The 19977-nt window shown below is 36.2% G+C and overlaps 1 protein-coding gene across 2 annotated transcripts in view; it reads left to right on the top strand.

Moving 5' to 3' along the window:
• The window catches only part of rps6ka2 (ribosomal protein S6 kinase, polypeptide 2), a 53841-nt gene extending 38484 nt beyond the window's left edge, over positions 1–15357 (top strand). Inside the window, exons 11-21 of one of the 2 annotated variants that reach the window (XM_062995037.1) lie at positions 1235–1299; positions 2320–2422; positions 2758–2888; positions 4086–4211; positions 4960–5049; positions 6207–6365; positions 8865–9026; positions 9312–9388; positions 13096–13213; positions 14948–15085; positions 15232–15357. In XM_062995037.1, the coding sequence (XP_062851107.1) occupies positions 1235–1299; positions 2320–2422; positions 2758–2888; positions 4086–4211; positions 4960–5049; positions 6207–6365; positions 8865–9026; positions 9312–9388; positions 13096–13213; positions 14948–15085; positions 15232–15357 (1295 nt within the window). The remainder of the gene's footprint in view (positions 1–1234; positions 1300–2319; positions 2423–2757; positions 2889–4085; positions 4212–4959; positions 5050–6206; positions 6366–8864; positions 9027–9311; positions 9389–13095; positions 13214–14947; positions 15086–15231) is intronic. The other variant, XM_062995038.1, reaches the window with a different exon arrangement.
• Positions 15358–19977: the final 4620 nt, after the last annotated feature.

The following is a 19977-nucleotide window of genomic DNA, read 5'->3' as shown; positions in this document are numbered from 1 at the left end:
CTATCCCCCTAATTCCCCAGACTTGAACCCAACTGAGTATCTGTGGGACCATCTCCATCGTCATGTTCGCTCTATGGATACTCGCCCACGCATTCTCCTGCGGCTGTGGGATGCACTGCAGTCAGCATAGCTCCAGATACCAGTGAAAACCGACCAGGGATTTATTGAGTCACTCCCAGCCCGTCTACTGCTGGTGGTCATAAGAATGTGACTCGACTGTGTATCAGGTTAACACAGCAAAGTAACTCTTCTGGAGGTTTTTCATGCAAAGTTTAAATCTGCATTGGCCACTAGCAATGACTACTAACTGTTCTCTACTCAATCAAGAACACACGATCAGAGTAAAGGTGACAGTTTTTTTTTTTAACTTTTGTCTCTGGTTATGATGAAGCTGAAATAAGTGATTTTACTTAAAACAAAAAGGAAGTCCCCACTTTTTACCCCACTCAGGATTAACTATCAGAAAATATGCTGTTACAGACAAATGTATTAAGTCAAAATGGTTTGAGTTAGTTGAGTGGAAATGTTAGAAATAGGGTTAGGGTTTGGGTTAGGGTTAGGGTTAGTAATGCAGTAGACACAATAGTAATTATGATTTCTCATACAGTAAAAGCTGTATTAGCTTTTTGTCAAACTCTCTGAATGAGTTGGTGCTGAACCCTTGGAAAAATTTCAGCAGACTGCTGTCTTCTGTGTAGACTCGCCACCATTTCTTCATTTGGAGATATTGGTCCTAAGAAACAACTGTGTACACCTTTCAGAATTATTGTAACTTTTTTTTTTTTTTTTAGATTTACCTAGATCATGGCAAAGTATCTTTTGTAAAAACTTTTAGGGAAACTGCTTGACTATGTTAACATGATTTAAGGATTTAAGGCTAACTGTACATCATGACTCTGACCGGAATAAAACAGGTGGTGAACATTGGTTTAAAAAAAGCTTATTAAAGCAACCACTTTGCCAGACTGAATTCATTTAATGTGTCAAAAATGTAATTACCTTTTCAATTACACAGCACTGTGTACCTTAGATTAGTCAGAAATGAGCAATGCTTGCAGTCATACCATGCACTTTCATGACAGATATTTAGGAGCACAAAAAAATCTGGTAAAGTATTACTTAACATCATCGCTAGACCGAATGTATTATGAAAGTCTGATCAAATGTCTTCCTGGAACTGGTCTATGTTAATTTATAGTTGTAGATTATCTCTGCTTGTCTGATTTCTTTGTAGGAGCCGGTCCTGATGGGGTAGAAGAAATCAAAAGAAATCACTTTTTTGCCACCATAGATTGGAATGTAAGTGTGCTCTCTAGACGAAGAGGAATTATTTCCTTCTCTTTCAGACTGTACCATTATCCACTTAAACAGTTTCTATTGCTGTTTTGGCCTCTGGTTTGTTTGTTTGTTTGTTTGTTTGTTTGTTTATTAGGATTTTAATGTCATGTTTTACACTTGGTTACATTCATGACAGGAAACGGTAGTTACTGATTACCCAAGGTTCATCAGTTCACAAGGTCATATCGAACACAGACATGCACAATTTAGTATTTCCAATTCACCTCACTTGCATGTCTTTGGACTGTGGGAGGTAACTGGAGCACCCGGAGTAAACCCATGGAGACACGGGGAGAACATGCAAACTGCACACAGAAAGGACCCGGACCACCCCACCTGGGGATCGAACCCAGGACCTTCTTGATGTGAGGCGACAGTGCTACCCACTTAGCCACCGTGTCACCCTGGCCTCTGGTTTGACTGACATTCATAAAATCATAAATGTGGATATGAAACCTCTTTAGATGTGTTCTAATCTACCGCAAAGATTCCAAAATACAATCTTTACTAGGCTAACTTTCATTTAATCCTTTCAAGTAAAATAGCAAACGGTGTTGTTCTTATTAGTAATAATGTTATGAACGACTTTTTACCATATACAGTTGCAAACTTCTTACATATCAACATACGTATATACATTTATAAATCTAATTTTTAGAGAAGATGGGACATTTTGAAAAAAAAAATAAAAAGAAGAATCTGTTTTAAAAAATGGATAGAATTAACAAATCAATGGGGAAATGGGGGTTTTGTTTGAGTGTGTGTGTATGTATTTATATTTTTTTATGTGGGTAATATTTGCACATTGGTATCAGACAGACACCTAACAGTTTGCATACATAATCTACTACTATCAAACTTGCAAGCAGTTAGGGATCTTGTTATTTTCTAATAATTTGAATACTAGTATCGTAAGTATCGTTTAGGCAAATCTTTTTTTTATTGATATTTATATCATTTTATGTTGTCTTCCCACAACAGAAATTGTACAGCAAGGAGCTCAAACCTCCATTTAAACCAGCAGTTGGCCGGCCAGAAGACACCTTCCATTTTGATCCTGAATTCACCTCTCGCACACCAACTGGTAAATCAAGTGAAATGAATCCAAATTCTAATTTAATTTTATGTTTACCTTCCTATTAAAGCAGTTAACAGTTTATCTGTTTAGTACAATGTCTAGTAATAAATCACACCCATAACACTGGTTGGTACATATGATGCATATGGTACATGTGATGGAACTGTAGTTATACCAAAAAACATTCTGTTTAGTACAGAACTCAGTAGTCTGAAGTACAGTCTCTATGACCTTGTGCAATGTTATTTCATCTCTTGCACCTGATCAGTTGTGACTTTACATCCATGGAGAGTCTGTGTCCTACTTTTCTGTCTAAAATTGTATGCATGTTTGCCCTCTAGACTCACCTGGTGTTCCTCCTAGTGCTAATGCCCATCAGCTTTTCAGAGGCTTCAGCTTTGTGGCCACAAGCCTGGGACAGGAGCAGTCTATAGCAGAGACCAGACCAATCTCTGTCAATCCTATAGTACAGGTGAGTGATCATATTCTTGACCACTATCTACTCAGTTCTCTCCAAGCTGATGCCTGGTCAGTGTTCAGACTTTTTTTCCTCACAGATTTACTTGCTGCTCATTCTGGAGGCCTGCATTACTTTCATGTTGAAAAGGATTTATTATTGTTTATTCTTTGAAAAAGTAATTACACATCACTCTTGCAAAATTATATGTGCACCTTTGTACTGAAATTTATTTCTATGCCAGTTTAACTTATTGAACACATCCAGTCTTTTTTATTTAGCCAGTGGCTTAGTAAGCTGAACAAAAACAGGTGCAATTTGCACAAGAATATTCATCAAACATAGATGGTGTTGCTATTGGTTGGAAACGCAACAAGTGACAGTAATGGAGAAGTAGTTGCCAGGGTTTTACATGAACAAAATGATCAAACAAAACTTATGGATAGGGTCCTACTAAAGAATGTGCTTAATTTGACAGACCTCGTTTTTCAAAAATTTCATGGATTTTTAAAGAAAGGTGCCACATTTCACTGCAGTCATTAAATAACACTCATAAATGGTAGAATAAATTGAAACTACAATACACAGCACAACCTACCTTTATAGTAGACAGTGCGAGGCTTCATGTTCTGTCTCAAATACTAAAATACTTGTCCATGTTTTATTGACCTTTTAGTGAACGAGTAGAGCTTGTTACAGGTAAACATGTAATGTTGCATAAGCTAATATGCTTGAAGTTGTACCTTGTATACAGACAAACTGCATCTGTCATTTGTTGCTTTTTAACTGTAGCCTCCATGAGTAGCCTCTGTGGAATAGTGGTTAGTGAGTAAATCACTTTAGTGCTTAGATGGACTTGAGTTGAAAAAACATCCATCTCAGGTTGACTGACTGGATTGTGTGTAGGTAATGATGCATTGCTCCCTGTGCTCCGATCTGACGTCACACTGAGATCAGTCCTCAATGTATTTAGCTTACGTAACCGCTGCTTTTGTACATTAAATGTCAATAGGAGCTCTGCCATGAACTCTTATTGATTCTTAGTCTGGCTGATACAATTGTTGCTAGCTGGCCACATTTTTTCTCTATGGTCTAGCTTCAGTTTATTCTTGCTGTTGCTCACTAGCATAACATTATATAGTATAAAATGTTAGATGTTATTCTAATGTTAGACATTCTTTACATTGTTTGTGTTTTGTGCTTTTATTCCAGCAACTTCATGGCAATAACATCCACTTCACTGATGGCTATGAACTAAAGGAGGACATTGGCCTTGGCTCATATTCAGTCTGCAAACGCTGTATTCACAAAATAACCAGTGTAGAGTATGCTGTAAAAGTGAGCAATTTTTTACATTGATTGTATTTACTTTCAGTAATAGGGTAAATATGAACATGTATATGTATATTATTTGTGTATATGGTTTGGAGTGATTAGGATCTTGTGAAATTTTTAACAAACTGCTTGCTGCCAGGGTTCCTGCTAGCTTTAAGCTTGTGGATGTATTGTATTACTAGTGGTTTAATAAAGATAGCAAATAAGGAGAGTGGAAATTCTTGCCTAGTGCCTCTATGCAGTGTAAATTTGTGTCAAAATTAACCCGTGTTCACAGTGGCCATAGGTGTAGTAGAAAAATTCTTATTTTCATCACAAAAATTGTTATGCCTATTGTAGGAGACAGAAAAAATGTATAAATGTACATTGCAATTGTGTTTTATAATTAATCATCGGCTGATATTTCATTATTATGACAGGGATCTATAAAAGTAGGTTTACACTTACTACTGCAAGAAAAAATTTTATTTTGTGGACAATTAAATTCTTCTATGGATATGGTGAGATAACAAGGTCAAATGCATTAATGGTTAGTGACTCCGTAGATACTTTTGTTTATGCTTTTTCTATAGTCCTAGGCTGTTTATTTCTCTGTTGAATCTAAATAGAAAGCACAAATGTGTATCAATCTGTTGATTGTGTATGTCCTGTGTTTTTATTATTATTTCCTGACATACTTTGTATGACTACCTGTGTAAAAAACAATCTAACAGCAGCTAATTCAAGGCACTCACAGACCCTTTTATTTCAGATCATTGACAGAGCTAAAAAAGATCCATCTGAAGAGATCGAGATTCTTCTGAGATACGGACAACACACAAATATCATCACTCTAAAAGACGTAAGCAAGCAAAAATGTGTTACATGTCATGCTTTTGCTTTGTTAAAACTCTTATACACATATTGTCACTGTCTTTCTCCAACTTGCTAAATCTATGCTGTCTTCTGTTTGTGACTATAAAAAATAGTTTTATTATTTTATGTTTGTGTGTATAAGTAAGCAGAGTTTACTGAAATAAACTCTGCCCTGTTTTAATTATTAAGCAAATTTAAAGAAGCACTTAGTAAAGAATTATTTAAATTAATTACATTTAAATTTAAATTATTTTTAAAAAGTTTGATGGGACCAATAAGGGGATGTACCTATCAAATATTTTTGGTTGCAAATAGAAAATGCTAGCTGCTCTTGTCTAAACACATTAGCTTACAGATGTCTGAAATGTCTGGTGTGACATGATTGATAGGGGAGAATGGAATGGCAGCCTGTCCACACAAAACTACTGGCAAAGAATGGCTTATAGTCGGAATAGTCAAACCCTCCAGACAATATAGCAAAAGCTTTTTTTTAAATGCCCCACCCATATAAAAAAGTCCTGATTGGCCTACACAGAGCATAATATCAGCAATTATTTAAATAGGGCTTTTGCAAAAATCAGAATCACAGTGTGTAGCATTGATCAGGAAACAGGCAGACAAATCCAATCTGTGGTGTCTGACTTCCCTGAGTCTTTTCACAATAGTATGTACTGTAGATGGTGAAGGACATAAATTATTTGCAGCATTGCATTTAGAAACGTTAGTTTTAAACTGATTCAGTTCACGCAGACAAAACCATAATCATCCGATATGTAAGCACGATCAGTGTACAGTACCAGGAACAAGAAACAGGACTACTGATTAGTAAAAAGGAACATAATACTAAGCACAGACCACAGAAATTAAGAATTCAGGAAAACATTGAACATGATGTATGCTTTAGAAACAGTGATACTCGGCCAGAAACAAACAGAACAGATTAAGTACTTATATGAATGCTAATCAGAGAGATGATAAGAAACAGTTGTAGACAATGAACAGTAACAAATCACAAACAATGGGTGAAAACGGGGCATGGGAGCAGACATGTGACCAAAACAAGGCACATGTGGAGTGTTGCCTTGGAGATAGCAACACTAGGGAGAATCAGGGAGGAAGTTACAGGTATGTTGTTGCCTGCAGGTCTATGATGATGGAAAGTTTGTGTATCTGGTTATGGAATTAATGCGGGGAGGAGAGTTGCTGGACCGCATCCTACGTCACAAGAGCTTTTCAGAAAAAGAGGCTTCGGCTGTGCTTTGCACCCTCACCAAGACTGTGGAGTATCTGCACTCACAGGGGGTCTGTTCTCTTCTTTACTCACACTTGCATACATATACATGTGTACATACAGGCACAAGGCACCCAATTTTAAGACTTGTGTGGTAGTTTTGTGTAAATAATGATTTGATTTATTTTAAATGATCACGTGCAGGTATTGTTCAGCATGTTTGCTTCTAGACATACTGCAGAGGTCTTCAAAAAGTTTCCACACTTATATTTTTGTTAAAAACAGTAAGGGAGGGAGGAGTAGTAATTGTTCATGTCTGAGAGACTGAGAGAGAGCTTATAGTCCGATTTAAGCGCCATCTGATTTCCACCTTTTTGGACCGCTCAAAGAAGCTTTAAGGGAAAGAAGATTTTCATGTGATGATGACGTGAAAACAGTGGTGGCTACGTGCTTAACCAAAAACGTTTTTTGCTGATGGCATTAAAAAATTTGTACGACAATGAGAAAAATGTGTTGGAAGGTGACTACAAAAGCAAAGTCATTTGTTTTTGAAATTCCTAATAAATAGAGTTTAAAAAAAGTGCAGAAACTTTGTATAAATTCTACTACATTCACAGTGTATGGCCAATTACTAGTCAAGCATTTTAATATTTCCCTGTACTAAGAAATATGTTTGTACATGTCACTTACAAACCCCATTTCCAGAAAAGGTTTGGACACTTAGAATAGAATAAAATTAAAATCTGTAATAGCTTGAACTTTTATTTAACTGATAAAAGTACAAAGAAAGCATTTTACTGACAAACCTGATTGTATTTTGCAAATTAATTAAACGATAGAATGTAATGCAACACACAATAAAAAAATAAGTCTAAGGGTATAACGTGTTCTGTCATCAGATGAGTCTAAATTTCAGCTTGTTTTGGTGACAAATGGACATTTGATTCTATGTGTCATAAATCAAAGCTAAAAAAGACAATTTAAACTGGTGCATCATAAAGGAGAATCAGTCAACGTTGACCATGGACAGTTGAGCAGCTCTCAGTCATCTGTACAGCAAAAATGCGAAAATTCCATTTGCAAAACTGCAACAATTAGTATCATCTATTCAATAAATTCCTAAAAAGTATATTTAAAAGAAAATATGATGTGACCTCATGATAAACATGCCTCTGTCTCAGCTTTTTTTTTTTTTAGTTACAGGCATCAATTTCAACATTTCTTTATATTTAACAAAAAGAATTGTCATTGAAAACACTAAAAATCTTTTCTTTTTTAAGCTTCAGGTAAATTAACAAATTGCAGTTTCAGTTTTTATTGCATTTTTCTCAGATTCTCTGGAAGTATTTTTTTACAACAGACACCTGTTACTTTTAATATTAGCAGTTATAAAATTCTAATTTCAGCAAATAACTGTTAATCTAATATGATACCATTTCTAACTAAAAATGCCAAAATCCGACAACACGTCATATGCTAGTGCAGACATGAGTGTCTTATAAAATTTAATTTCATGTAGATTTATTCAACTTTTCAACACTGTAGCAATACAACAAAAATAAAAGGCCCCTAAGACGTTTATTGCTAAATTGCACATTTGTAATTACATATTGTTTACTAGTTTACTGGTTGAATTACACACAGTAAAAGCTTTGATTGAAAATTGTCATCTGAATTTGCTGTTTATTGTTTTCCAAAGGGGGTGGCACGGTGGCTCAGTGGGTAGCACTGTTGCCTCACAGCAAGGAGGTCCTGGGTTCGATTCCCTGGCGGGGCGGTCCAGGTCCTTTCAGTGCAGAGTTTGCATGTTCTCCCTGTGTCTGCGTGGGCTTCCTCCGGGAGCTCCAGTTCCTCCCACAGTCCAAAAACATGCAGTCAGGTTAATTGGAGACACTGAATTGTCCTATAGGTGAATGGGTGTGTGTATCTGCCCTGCGATGGACTGGCGAGTGTTTCTGTGTTCCCTGCGCCAACTGAAAAGCTGTGATGGGCTCCAGCACCACCCCCGCAACCCCAATTGGATAAGCGGTAATGAGTGAGTGAGTGTTTTCTAAAGTAAAGTTAGACAGCAGAGGGGATTCTAATTCACTTTGCTTGACTTGGAACACACAATTGGCCATATCTGAGGCAAGAAACGAGTTGAAATAGTTCTGGGTTTTGCAATGAGATGCCCAATAAGCTCATGGTCTGGTGTTCACATACTTTTGGCCATAATGTGTATTTGGAAGATCAAGTTGAGAACTGTTGTTGTAATTTTGTAATACACAACAGTTTACATAATGCACATTATTAAGTTAAAGAAGAATGTTTTCACAGCTTCACATACTGCTTTCCTCCCACGGTCCAAAGACATGCAAGTGAGGTGAATTGGAGACACTACATTGTCCATGACTGTGTTCGATATAACCTTGTGAACTGAGCATCTTGTGTAATGAGTAACTACCGTTCCTGTCATGAATGTAACCAAAGTGTAAAAACATGACGTTAAAATCCTAATAAACAAACAAACAAATCACATACTGCTGTATACTGTCTTTATTTCTATACTTTGTTGCTTTGTTTGTGTTCAGGTTGTACATCGTGACCTAAAACCTAGCAATATTCTGTATGTGGATGAATCGGGTGACCCGGAGTCGATCAGGATCTGTGATTTTGGTTTTGCCAAGCAGCTCCGAGCTGAAAACGGCCTCCTCATGACCCCTTGCTACACTGCCAACTTTGTGGCTCCAGAAGTATGAACTGTTTTTTTTTTTGTTTTTTTTTATTCTGTTCTTTCTATTTAAAGAACATGTTTACATAAATGTGTCTGCAGCATTCAGATCTGACTATGAACCTTTCAGCATTTTCTTCGAAGTACTGACCTATACTTTCTGTAGCTTTCCGTTTGGTTTAGTCTAATGCATTAGCTACTAAAACATGACAGCGGTAAATGTAGCAAGTTATGCAGAGTCACTCTCTGATGACATTATATAATTAGGGTGGTTTGTGCTGGATATAATTGTGGGTTTGTGCTGCAGGTTCTGAAGAAGCAGGGATACGATGCTGCATGTGACATCTGGAGTCTGGGAATATTACTGTATACCATGCTTGCAGGGTAAGTTACAGCTGTACATATAAACATGAACAGTCCTACAGCAGGAGGCACCAAGTCAGTTTTAGCCACTTGATGAAGTTTTAGTTTCTTAAAGATCACTTAAACTAAGTGATAAACTGTAACGGCTGCAAATAACCGAACGTTTTCATAATGTACCAGTTTACACAAGAGAAAGCTTTATCTAGTTTTCCAACAAAATAATCTAACTCTTAAGTGTTTAAAAAATGGCATGCTGAGTTAAAATGGATTCACAATTCAAAACTTTCATAAATTTCATATACAATACTCTTTAATTGCAATTTAAGTTCCCTGTGTTTTCACTGACCAATTTGATTGTATTTTGTAGGCATAGACAAATCTAGAATTTAATTCCTGCAACAAACTGAAGTTTGAATAATCTTTAGGATGCAGGCAAGTTTACCTGAGTGAGTTTACCTTATACCACCTTTCCTGTTAATGACACTTTTAAATCATATGTGAACAGAGGCTACTTATTGTTGCCGATTTGCAGATGGAAAGACATCAGCTGCCCAGCAGTTGCCATTGTATGATTTCCCTCTTAATAATGCCATACATTTTTAAAAGGAGATGGATTTAGACTGCTAAGCACATGCACTCAGTGTCTATAAAGCCATGCTATTGTAGCATGTGCAGAATGAGGCCTGGAATTGTCTTGCTGAAATAATGTTGGACTTTATCTCTTTCTAAAATACGCCTCAGCTTAAAAAAAAACCGTTACACATATGCAAGTCACTCATTCTGTGGGCTTTGATGCACTCCCATACCATGACTTCTGCACCATTTGCTGGTAACAATCTGGATGGTTCTTTATGTATTTAGCATGAATAACTTGACATCTGTATTGACCAGAAATAGACTGAAACATGGACTTGTCGGACCACAACATTTCGGTGCTTCTGAGAAGAGCTTGGGCCCATATAACTTAATACATAAACTGAGATTTTTCTGGAGTAATTGAAATTATTTGCATACTTGCACTGTTTATCAGTTAAAAAAACATTTCTCACAAAGTTTGGGTATAGAAAGAGGATCCACCAAAGGCTCAGTCTTTTGGCTTGGCTGAGCCACGACCCATCTTTGCTTGCAATCATGATTCCCTCACCTGTTACCAATTTACCTACAGGTTGTAAAAGTGTTTTAAAACGATGTACTTTAATATTTTATAAATCTTTTACTTTTATTTTGCTCTTTTCTAGCTTCGCGTTTGTAGCAAACGTAACATTTTTAAATTGTTTTGAGTTATAATACAATTAAAATACAGCCATTACAGCCATTGGTCAGCCATTACATACAATAAAGTTCTTTCTTTGTACGTTTGTTAGGTAAAAATGTTCAGAAGAATTAATAAAGCACAGTTTTTTTAAAGGTTTTTTTTAATTTTTTTTATTTATTTTTTTACTTCTACTTCTTCTGTACAGAGCTTTATTTTAAAAAATACACTGTTAAATACTGGTTGGTGCATCTGCCAATTATTTAACAAATTATTTACTCTGACCATCATCTTCTTTGTGAAAAGCAGTCCTGTAAAACACTACAATGTTCATTAGCAATGTACAGTACTTTAGCAAAGGACCATTTCGAAAATAGAAACACTAAGTAAAAACAAGATAATATAATGTGAATAATAAGTCTATATCTAAAACATTTATTTGAAAACCGGTTGTATTCTAATGTTCGAGTGTGTGCTGTGCTACTATAATGGATGGTTTTGAACACGGGTATTTTCAAAAGTCTGTGGAGATAGCCACGCTTGATTTTGGTAATTTCCTCAGATGTATAATCTTGTCAGAAATAAAGACAGAACCTGCAAGAATTTCAATTCAACACAGAATTTCTGCTCTGTTTTCTTCCCATCAGAGCACCAACGTTCTTTAAAGTTTGCCTACTTTAGTAGATAGTTTTTGAGAATATAGAATAAAATACCAGACCCATCACCCAAAAAAGCACGACCTCACACTCCCGACCCTGCTGATAAAAGGACTAATTTTTAGAGCAGGGCTGGAGGGATTATTGCATAAGCTCAGGTCAAGTTCGTATAAGAACACACAGTACCTGCTAAAGAGAATCACAACACGCTTCAACAATTTAATGCCCCTGTCTGTTTGATGCGCTTTAAATCTCTGTAATCAGGTCATCTGAAATGCTGCATTTTAACTCGTTCACCATGGTCACATGCAGAACCTAAATATAGAGCTTAGATAATGGGCTGCAATGAATAGACAATAAAATGCAGTTTCTAACCTATTATTATTATTATTATTATTAACCTTTATTTAACCAGGGAAGTCACATTGAGATTAAAATCTCTTTTACAAGTGAGCCTTGGCCAAGACAGCAGCAAATCACACAAAAATTACACCAACAACATAGGGAGGATATACGTATATACATGTATACATTTAACAAGAACAAACATGTATAACATTTTTTGACTTTTTCTTTAAATTCAGTCAAAGAAATAAACTGCTTCAATTTAAAATGTTTCTGTAAATCATTCCAAACAAAAGGTGCACTGTAACTAAATGCTGTTTTTCCAAATTCCGACCGAACTACTGGAACTTCCCATTGTATATAGCTACTGGATCATTGCTTTATACACAAAAATGACAAAATGTACTCTCCGTCGTACTGAAAGTGGAAGCCAACCAGTCATTTCATAGAGTTTGCAGTGATGAGTTGAATAACTCGCACGTGTTCTAAACCTTAATGCAGAATGATAAACCGAATCTAGGGAGTTCAATGTTGTCTTTGAGGTATGTCTGTATAAAATATCTCCATAGTCTAGAATTGGTAAAAAAGTAGCTTCAACTAATTTCTTTCTAGCCTGTAGAGTAAAACAAGAACTGTTTCTAAAATAAAAGCCCAATTTTAGCTTTAACTTTATCATATGTTCAACATGCAACTTAAAAGACAGACTATCATCCAACATAAAACCTAAATATTTATAAGATGAAATTAATTCTTAAAATTGGTTTACCAGACAGTGTGTAAATCTGGAAGGATGATGCATTCTGAAACGAATTTCTTTTTGAAAACAACATATAATTTGTTTTTGGATCATTAAGAACTAGTCTTAGAGAATTAAGATTATGCTGAACAGTCACAAATGCTTTCTGTAGATTTGAAAGAGCCTCTGCAGGTGATGAGGCTGAACTATAGATAATAGTGTCATCTGCATAAAAATGAATATTAGCATTGCACACATTATCGCCAAGGCTGTTGATATAAATGGTAAACAGTGGTCCCAAAATGGAGCCCTGTGGCACCCCATTTCACAACCAGCTTTTCAGAAAAAGCCCCATCAAGAAGTACTCGCTGAGATCTGCTACTTAAGTAATTTCTAAACCAACCAATCACATTGTCAGACAAACCAATACTAGTCAGTTTTGACAATAAGATTTCATGATTGACTGTATCAAAAGCTTTTGATAAATCTGTGAATAGCGCAGCACACAATTTTCTGCTATCAAGAGCATGTATTATGTCATTAAGTACTTTAGTAGTAGCTGTTATCGTACTATGGTTTTTCCGAAAGCCAGACTGAAAAATTGACAGAATATTATTACTACATAAATACTGCTTTAGTTGGTCTGCAACCAGAGATTCAAGAATTTTTTTCTCAGAAAAGCTTAATGAAATGTGTTTCTGCACTCATCATTTACCTTTTAACTCCCTTTTACACCCAGATTCACACCCTTTGCTAATGGGCCAGATGATACACCGGAGGAAATCTTGGCTCGAATCGGCAGTGGAAAATACACCATCTCTGGGGGGAACTGGGACATGGTGTCTGATGCTGCTAAGGTTAGCGCTCTCCTGTATGCTTAGTAATGTTTGTTGCTGTCTTGTAATTACTTCACATGTGATGCTGTTATGTTACGTCTTAGCAGTGACCCAGAATCCAATCAACCCACAATCCAATCCAATAAAATCTTTTTTGAATTAGAAAATTTAGTTGATTCATTTCAATGTACAGAATAAACAGACTGTTGACAAATAATCTAAAAAAAAAAAAAAACCTGAAAAAAACTGAAAAAAGCTTAAGTAGAAAAAACAAAAATAGTGCAGATGCTGTTTGGGGAAATTTGCTGGCATGCTTTGAGTCTACTTGTCCCCACACAGAGAAGAGTCACTGCAAAGAATGTATATTATGTTCAGAGACTGATCAGTCCAGCTCTAATCCTGATCACTAGGAAATAGCTTGTATTGGACATGGGTAAAGATGAGCGGGATTTCAGTATCAGTCTGAATATGTGTGTCACACTTGGCTCACAGCAAGAAAGTCCTGGGTTTGATTCCCAGGTGGAGAGGTCCAGGTTCTTTCAATGTGGAGTTTGCGTGTTCTCCCCGTGTCTGAGTGGGTTTCCTCCTGGAGCTCCAGTTTCCTCCCACAGTCCAAAAACATGCAAGTGCGGTGAATTGGAGACAAAATTATCCATGACTGTGTTTGACATTAAAAAACTTGAACTGATGAATCTTGTGTAACCAGTAGTTACCTGTCCTTTCATAATTGTAACCTAAAGTGTATAAAACATGACGTTAAAATCCTAATAAATAAATAAGTAAATAATGTGTTGGCACACAAAAGTCTAGGTATCTTATTGCCAAGTTACTATAAGTTAGTATATACACCGATCAGCCATAACAGTAAAACCACTTCCTTGTTTCTACACTCACTGTCCATTTTATTGGCTCCACTTACCATATAGAAGCACTTTGTAGTGCTGCAATTACTGACTGTTGTCCATCTGTTTCTCTACATGCTTTTTTTAGCCTGCTTTCACCCTGTTCTTCATTGGTCAGGACCCCCACAGAGCAGGTATTATTTGGGTGGTGGATGATTTTCAGCACTGCAGTGACACTGACATGGTGGTGGTGTGTTAGTGTGTGTTGTGCCGGTGTGAGTGGATCAGACACAGCAATGCTGATGGAGTTTTTAAGACCACTCTATTAGACACTCCTATCTAGTTGGTTCACTTTGTAGATGTAAAGTCAGAGACAATCGCTCGTCTATTGCTGCTGTTTGAGTTGGTCATCTTCTAGACCTTCATCAGCGGTCACAGGACGCTGCCTACAGGGTGCTGTTGGCTGAATATATTTTTGGTTGGTGGACTATTGTCAGTCCAGCAGTGACAGTGAGGTGTTTAAAAATTCCATCAGCATTGCTGTGTCTGATCCACTCATACCAGCACAACACACACTAACACCCCACCACCATGTCAGTGCAGAGAATGATCCACCACCTAAATAATACCTGCTCTGTGGTGGTCATGTGGGGGTCCTGACCATTGAAGAACAGCATGAAAGGGGGCTAACAAAGCATTCAGAGAAACAGATGGACTACAGTCAGTAATTGTAGAACTACAAAGTGCTTCTATATTGTAAGTGGAGCTGGTTTTAATGTTATGGCTGATCGGTGTATAACCACTATATAATGTATAAAGTTTAAAAGTTATTTAAAAGTTTAAGGGTGTCTGAATTTTGTAAAATTTATTATTTTGCTATTTATTTTTTGTTGGTTCTAAACACTTTTTGCAGGACATTGTTACTAAAATGCTGCATGTGGACCCTCATCAGCGCCTGACCGCCCGCCTGGTACTCAGGCATCCCTGGATTGTAAACCAAGAGCAGTTATCTCAGAGTCAGCTTAACCGACAGGATGTGCAGCAGGTCAAGGTAAAAAAAAAAATCATTTTGTGCAGTATTTATGTGGCTATTCACAGTCAGCCTTATATTTTGTTTAAGTCCTGTGTATTGCAAAAAGGTACAACACTGCCATCACCTGGTTTACTAAATACATTTTGTGTTGTTTGACCCTCCAGGGTGCCATGTCTGCCACCTACTCTGCTCTGAACCAGATGCCGCAGGCTCCGAAACTTGAGCCCGTCCTCGCGTCCTGTCTAGCTCAGAGAAGAGGCATGAAGAGAGTGACCTCCACTTGCTTGTAGCGAATACTCCACAACCAACCATGCCTATGGGCTGAAAATATATCCAAGCATCAAGCCTGGGAGAACCAAGCGCTCACTGGTGCAGAAAAGGGGGCAAAAAATTTGCTCATTGAGGATGAGCAACGCTAGAACTCCTCAGCTGGTTTGATCCCATATACAGCTTTAGGTAGATAGTTACTAACAAGAATGTTGGGTTTGTTAAGATTAAATCATGGACCCAATTAAACAGGCTCTGGGTTTAATCAAATACAGGAGATGGAAAGCCAAGGAACTTTAATTCTGACTGGCTACCAAAGAAAGTAGAATTCTTTAAGGAACCACACTTTCATGTTCACTTATATAACCTGGTATCAAATTGCAAAGAGAAGTTTCAGTTGGTTCTACTTAGCCTGCATCCATAACAGGAATAATGTGCTTTGACAAAGCAGGCAGACATTTTTTATTTTTAGTAAGACATTAGCAAATTATGCAAAGCTTGTGCCACAAACAAATAAAGGATTTTTAGCTGCCTTTTTATTTTTTTGTATTTGGTCCTAAATTGGATGAAGGAGAAATAGCTTGAACAAACATCTTTAAAAGTATAGGAATCATTGTGCAACAGACATACACCAGGGACTGGATGCTTTTGTATCACAGGTTAACACAGACTCATATTAACTCACTCGATGACCAATTATTCCACCTTCTGCATGTTGGGGTGGGCAGAAATCTGGATATTTGGAGAAAATCTGTGTGAAAATGGTGAAATAGCTTGGATCTTGGAGCTGCGAGGCAACTAGACTAACAGATATTTAAGTGGGGATGTAAAGGAAAGACATTTCTAAGCGTTGTTAACGAAAGGGTTTGGCAGTAGCAGACTTTTGGGACTCGTTTTTGGCTGACAACTTAATTGTATTTAGTAAATATGAACAAAATACTCCTACTCTGCTCTGAACCAAATGCCAAAGGCTTTGAAACCTGAGCCTGTCCTTGCTTCCTGTCTAGCTCAGAGAAGAGGCATGAAGAGAGTGACCTCCACTTGCTTGTAGCGAATACTCCACAACCAACCATGCCTATGGGCTGAAACTATATATTCGAGTGTCAAGCCTGAGAGAACTACAAAATATTACTTGTTTTTGGCTGACAAATTTTGAATTTAAAGCATGCAGCACTCCTGGGGTTACACCATTACACAATAAGCAGGTGAATTGGTAACAGGTAACAGGCTATCATGATTGGCTATAAAAGGAGGATCCACCAAAGGCTCAGTCTTTGCAGGTTATCCAGTTTGCACAGTTTGCAAGTATGCACACAGTTATGCAAAAAGAAAACCACACATCAATTCTAGAATCTAACAATTGTTTTATATTGCATTTTACATAATGCAAAAATCCTGGAAATTATCCTGGAAATTGGGTTTGTATTTTTATTATTATTATTATTATTTGAATTTGAAAAACCTCATGCTTCATACTTCATGCTTTATTTATAGATACAGTTGCCATCAGAAATATTGAACCCCCCTCACTTTAAAAGTTGTTGTTGTGATGTAATTATAGTGAAAGAATTAATGAGAATCAGTCTCAGTAAACAGCAAAATTGCTAATATGTATCAATTAATGTTCTTTCTCTAAGTTGGCATACGTTTAAGTGAAAAACATCAATTCACTTATCAAACACACAGTGCTTTCAGCCTCAAAGTCCTGATAACTTCTTTTGACACCTCTTTTTAGTAGAGGCTTCACCCATTCTCATCAGACAAAAGCTTTCAGCTTATTGAGGTTTGATGGCTTTTGTGCTGCAACTGCTATTTTTTAATCCCACCAAAGATTTTCTATGGGAGAGGGATGGAGACTGAGAAGGCCACTCCAGGATATTTCAGGACTGATTTCTTAACCAAGCTTTGGTTGACTTGGAAGTGTACTTGGATCATTGAACTTTGGTAATAATTGAAATTATAGGCACCATTGGTAAATACTGGTAAAGAGGTCATATAAAATTTTTACTTCAACTATAACTAAGTATCCACCCCTGGAGCAGACGTTGTTAAGGGCCTTGCTCAGGAGCCCAACTGTGGCTGCATAGCAAAGGCTGGATATGAATAGACCAAGTTCATTTGATTGGATGCATTATTTAAAGTAAGAATTTTCATTTCTTCTTTATTGAAGATAGAAGTATTTAGTTCCAAAGATTTTATAACTTTCTGAAGCGTCTTTACCAAGTGTTCTAATAATTCTGGAAATGACCATACATATACAGAGGTGTAATAAGTGTTTTTGGCTAGCTCAGGTGTTTAGCATTTCTAGCTCAGGTGTTTAGCATTTAGCATGTAAGGTATAGTTACACAGTTTTGCTTTAGATGTTATACTTTTGATCTGGCTGAAAAGAACAGATGACAAAAATACCAGCATTATTGTCTTTTATTTGTCTAATTTTAGTGTGCATGCAGTTTAAGTGGGTTTATCAAGAAAAAACTAGATTGGTTTTTAAAAAATGTACATTTCACATTTGTCACAGAAAGCACAGCTTTAACTCAGAAATTCCTTATAAATTATTGTAGGTTTTTTATTTAATGCTATAGAGTGATTTAAGCAACTTCTTTTGGTACAAAACTGCATTTTTTTTTTATTCTTAATTGCATTTGTGTGTTTTGGGATTTTAATATGTGTCGTGTTATTTATTTATTTGTATTTTGTTTTATTTATTGATGAATGATCAAGTGCACTTTATACTGTGTTATTTGATGGTGAACTAATGTAATGTAAATGTGCCACAGTTTTGCACTAACCTTTGTGGACACTTTATTTTTAATAAAAGCAGAGGAAAATATGCAGAATTTGATCATCTGTAGCAGTAGGCACCTAGTGCTGTTCTTCATTGTTGTCAACAGAAAAAAATTGCATATGCTTTAAAGTCCATTTTAGTTTTGAGATCTTTAAGTGACAAATTAGGGGAATCACAAGCTACTATACATAGATTCAGATAAGTGACAAAGGACAAACATACTCTTTTTAAACAATTGTCACCCACTAGTACTGCTGAGCTGGGTCACTGCTATCCCTGCCTTAGTGTTGAAATGTTCCATCGTATTTATTACATGACAAGCAGATCATAACACAGCCACAAGACCTATTGCTGTAGGGTCAAGCATTTAGGCATGTCCTGTTGTCTAGGAATGGGTAGCTCATGTCCAGACAGTCATGAAACACAAGTCTTTAGTTGTGACGCTTCTGCCATGTGTGCCCCATAAATGAATTTCCAATAGTATGATATTGACTGTTTATTTGTATAAGCAGTATTTGTCTGAAAGCATCTGCACTCATGTTTTACTGTTCAATTATTGAAGTGTTTAATCTCTCACCCACCTGTATTTTTAGACAGAAGATACTTGGTAATTTCTTTTAGATTGGACATGCAACAAGTTTGTTCATTTTTAATCTAATTTAATTGATGTAATAAATGACTAGTTCAAAATAAAGGCTTTTTTAAAACACAATGTCAAATGTTGCTGTTTTTGTTTTTAAACCTCATACATTTGAAGTAGCTTCTTGTAATAAAAATGCAGGCTAATGTGTTCTGACATGTTATATGAAATTAGATTAATCAGCATAACATATGAAGACATTTTGGGTGTTTTGTTATTGTGAGATCAGTTTAAAAAGGAGGAGCTTTTGTTGCATTTTCTGCATTACCAAGTCCTTAAGTAAAGCATAACTCAATTTAGAATGCTTGTTTCTTGTGGATGTGCTTTAGATTTTGTTCTTTTAATGCTTAAAGTTTTTAATATTCTTAGCTGCATGTTAAAAATGTACAGAACCTGTCTACTGTTAATATTTAAATACCATAAAACAAAGCACTGTGGATCAGATGCAGAAAATAAAACAACCAGCACTATGTTACTATCTGGCATTGTACTGGCTTGCATGCCAGCAATTTGTAAATAAACAGTATAAAAACATGCCGAGTTTGTTCTTGATATTTTCTAAACACTTATTTTAAAAAAATTTAACAAAAAATTTAACATCACTGTTGTTTCTGCCAATTTTATTTTCATCTATATTACATTGGACTAAACAATGTTGATATAAAAAGCTATTAAGCTATTAAGGTTACATATTATGAAACATTTATAGTCATTTAAAATATACAGCACCTTGAAGTATTTGGTCACTATTTTTACATTTTTGGTACCTTTTAAAAAATTAAAATCTATTTAAAAAAGAAAATTATTTAAGGAAAAAAGTTTCTGAGGGATGAAAGGCCAAATGGGGATTTCCCTCTCTTTGCTGGTCTGTTGTCAGTTTGGGGTGCCAGCATGAGTGGTGGAAGAATACAGAAGTAACAGTGTGGTCTTGCCTATGTGTTGATTCTCTGTATAAATCTTAGGTAGGTATTATGAAAAGGAAAATTGAGGATATCCAAATTATGAGCAAAGTAACACTGGACTGGAAATAATTTACAATGCCCATTTTATGGCTTTAGAACTCTAGCAAACCCCGGCAAAAAAACATGATTTTTTAAATGGAGAAACCCTGGAACACTGAAGCCTATGAAAATTTCACTAAGAGGGCATCAAAGGCCCTAAAAGTTGCAAACAAACCATACATAAGAATTCCACCACTAGGAAGAGCAAGCAAACCA

Source organism: Trichomycterus rosablanca, chromosome 5, assembly GCF_030014385.1.
Source record: "Trichomycterus rosablanca isolate fTriRos1 chromosome 5, fTriRos1.hap1, whole genome shotgun sequence".
Taxonomy (NCBI): domain Eukaryota; kingdom Metazoa; phylum Chordata; class Actinopteri; order Siluriformes; family Trichomycteridae; genus Trichomycterus; species Trichomycterus rosablanca.
Note: the sequence above shows the minus strand (reverse complement) of the source record. Positions and strands in the feature narration are given on the sequence as shown.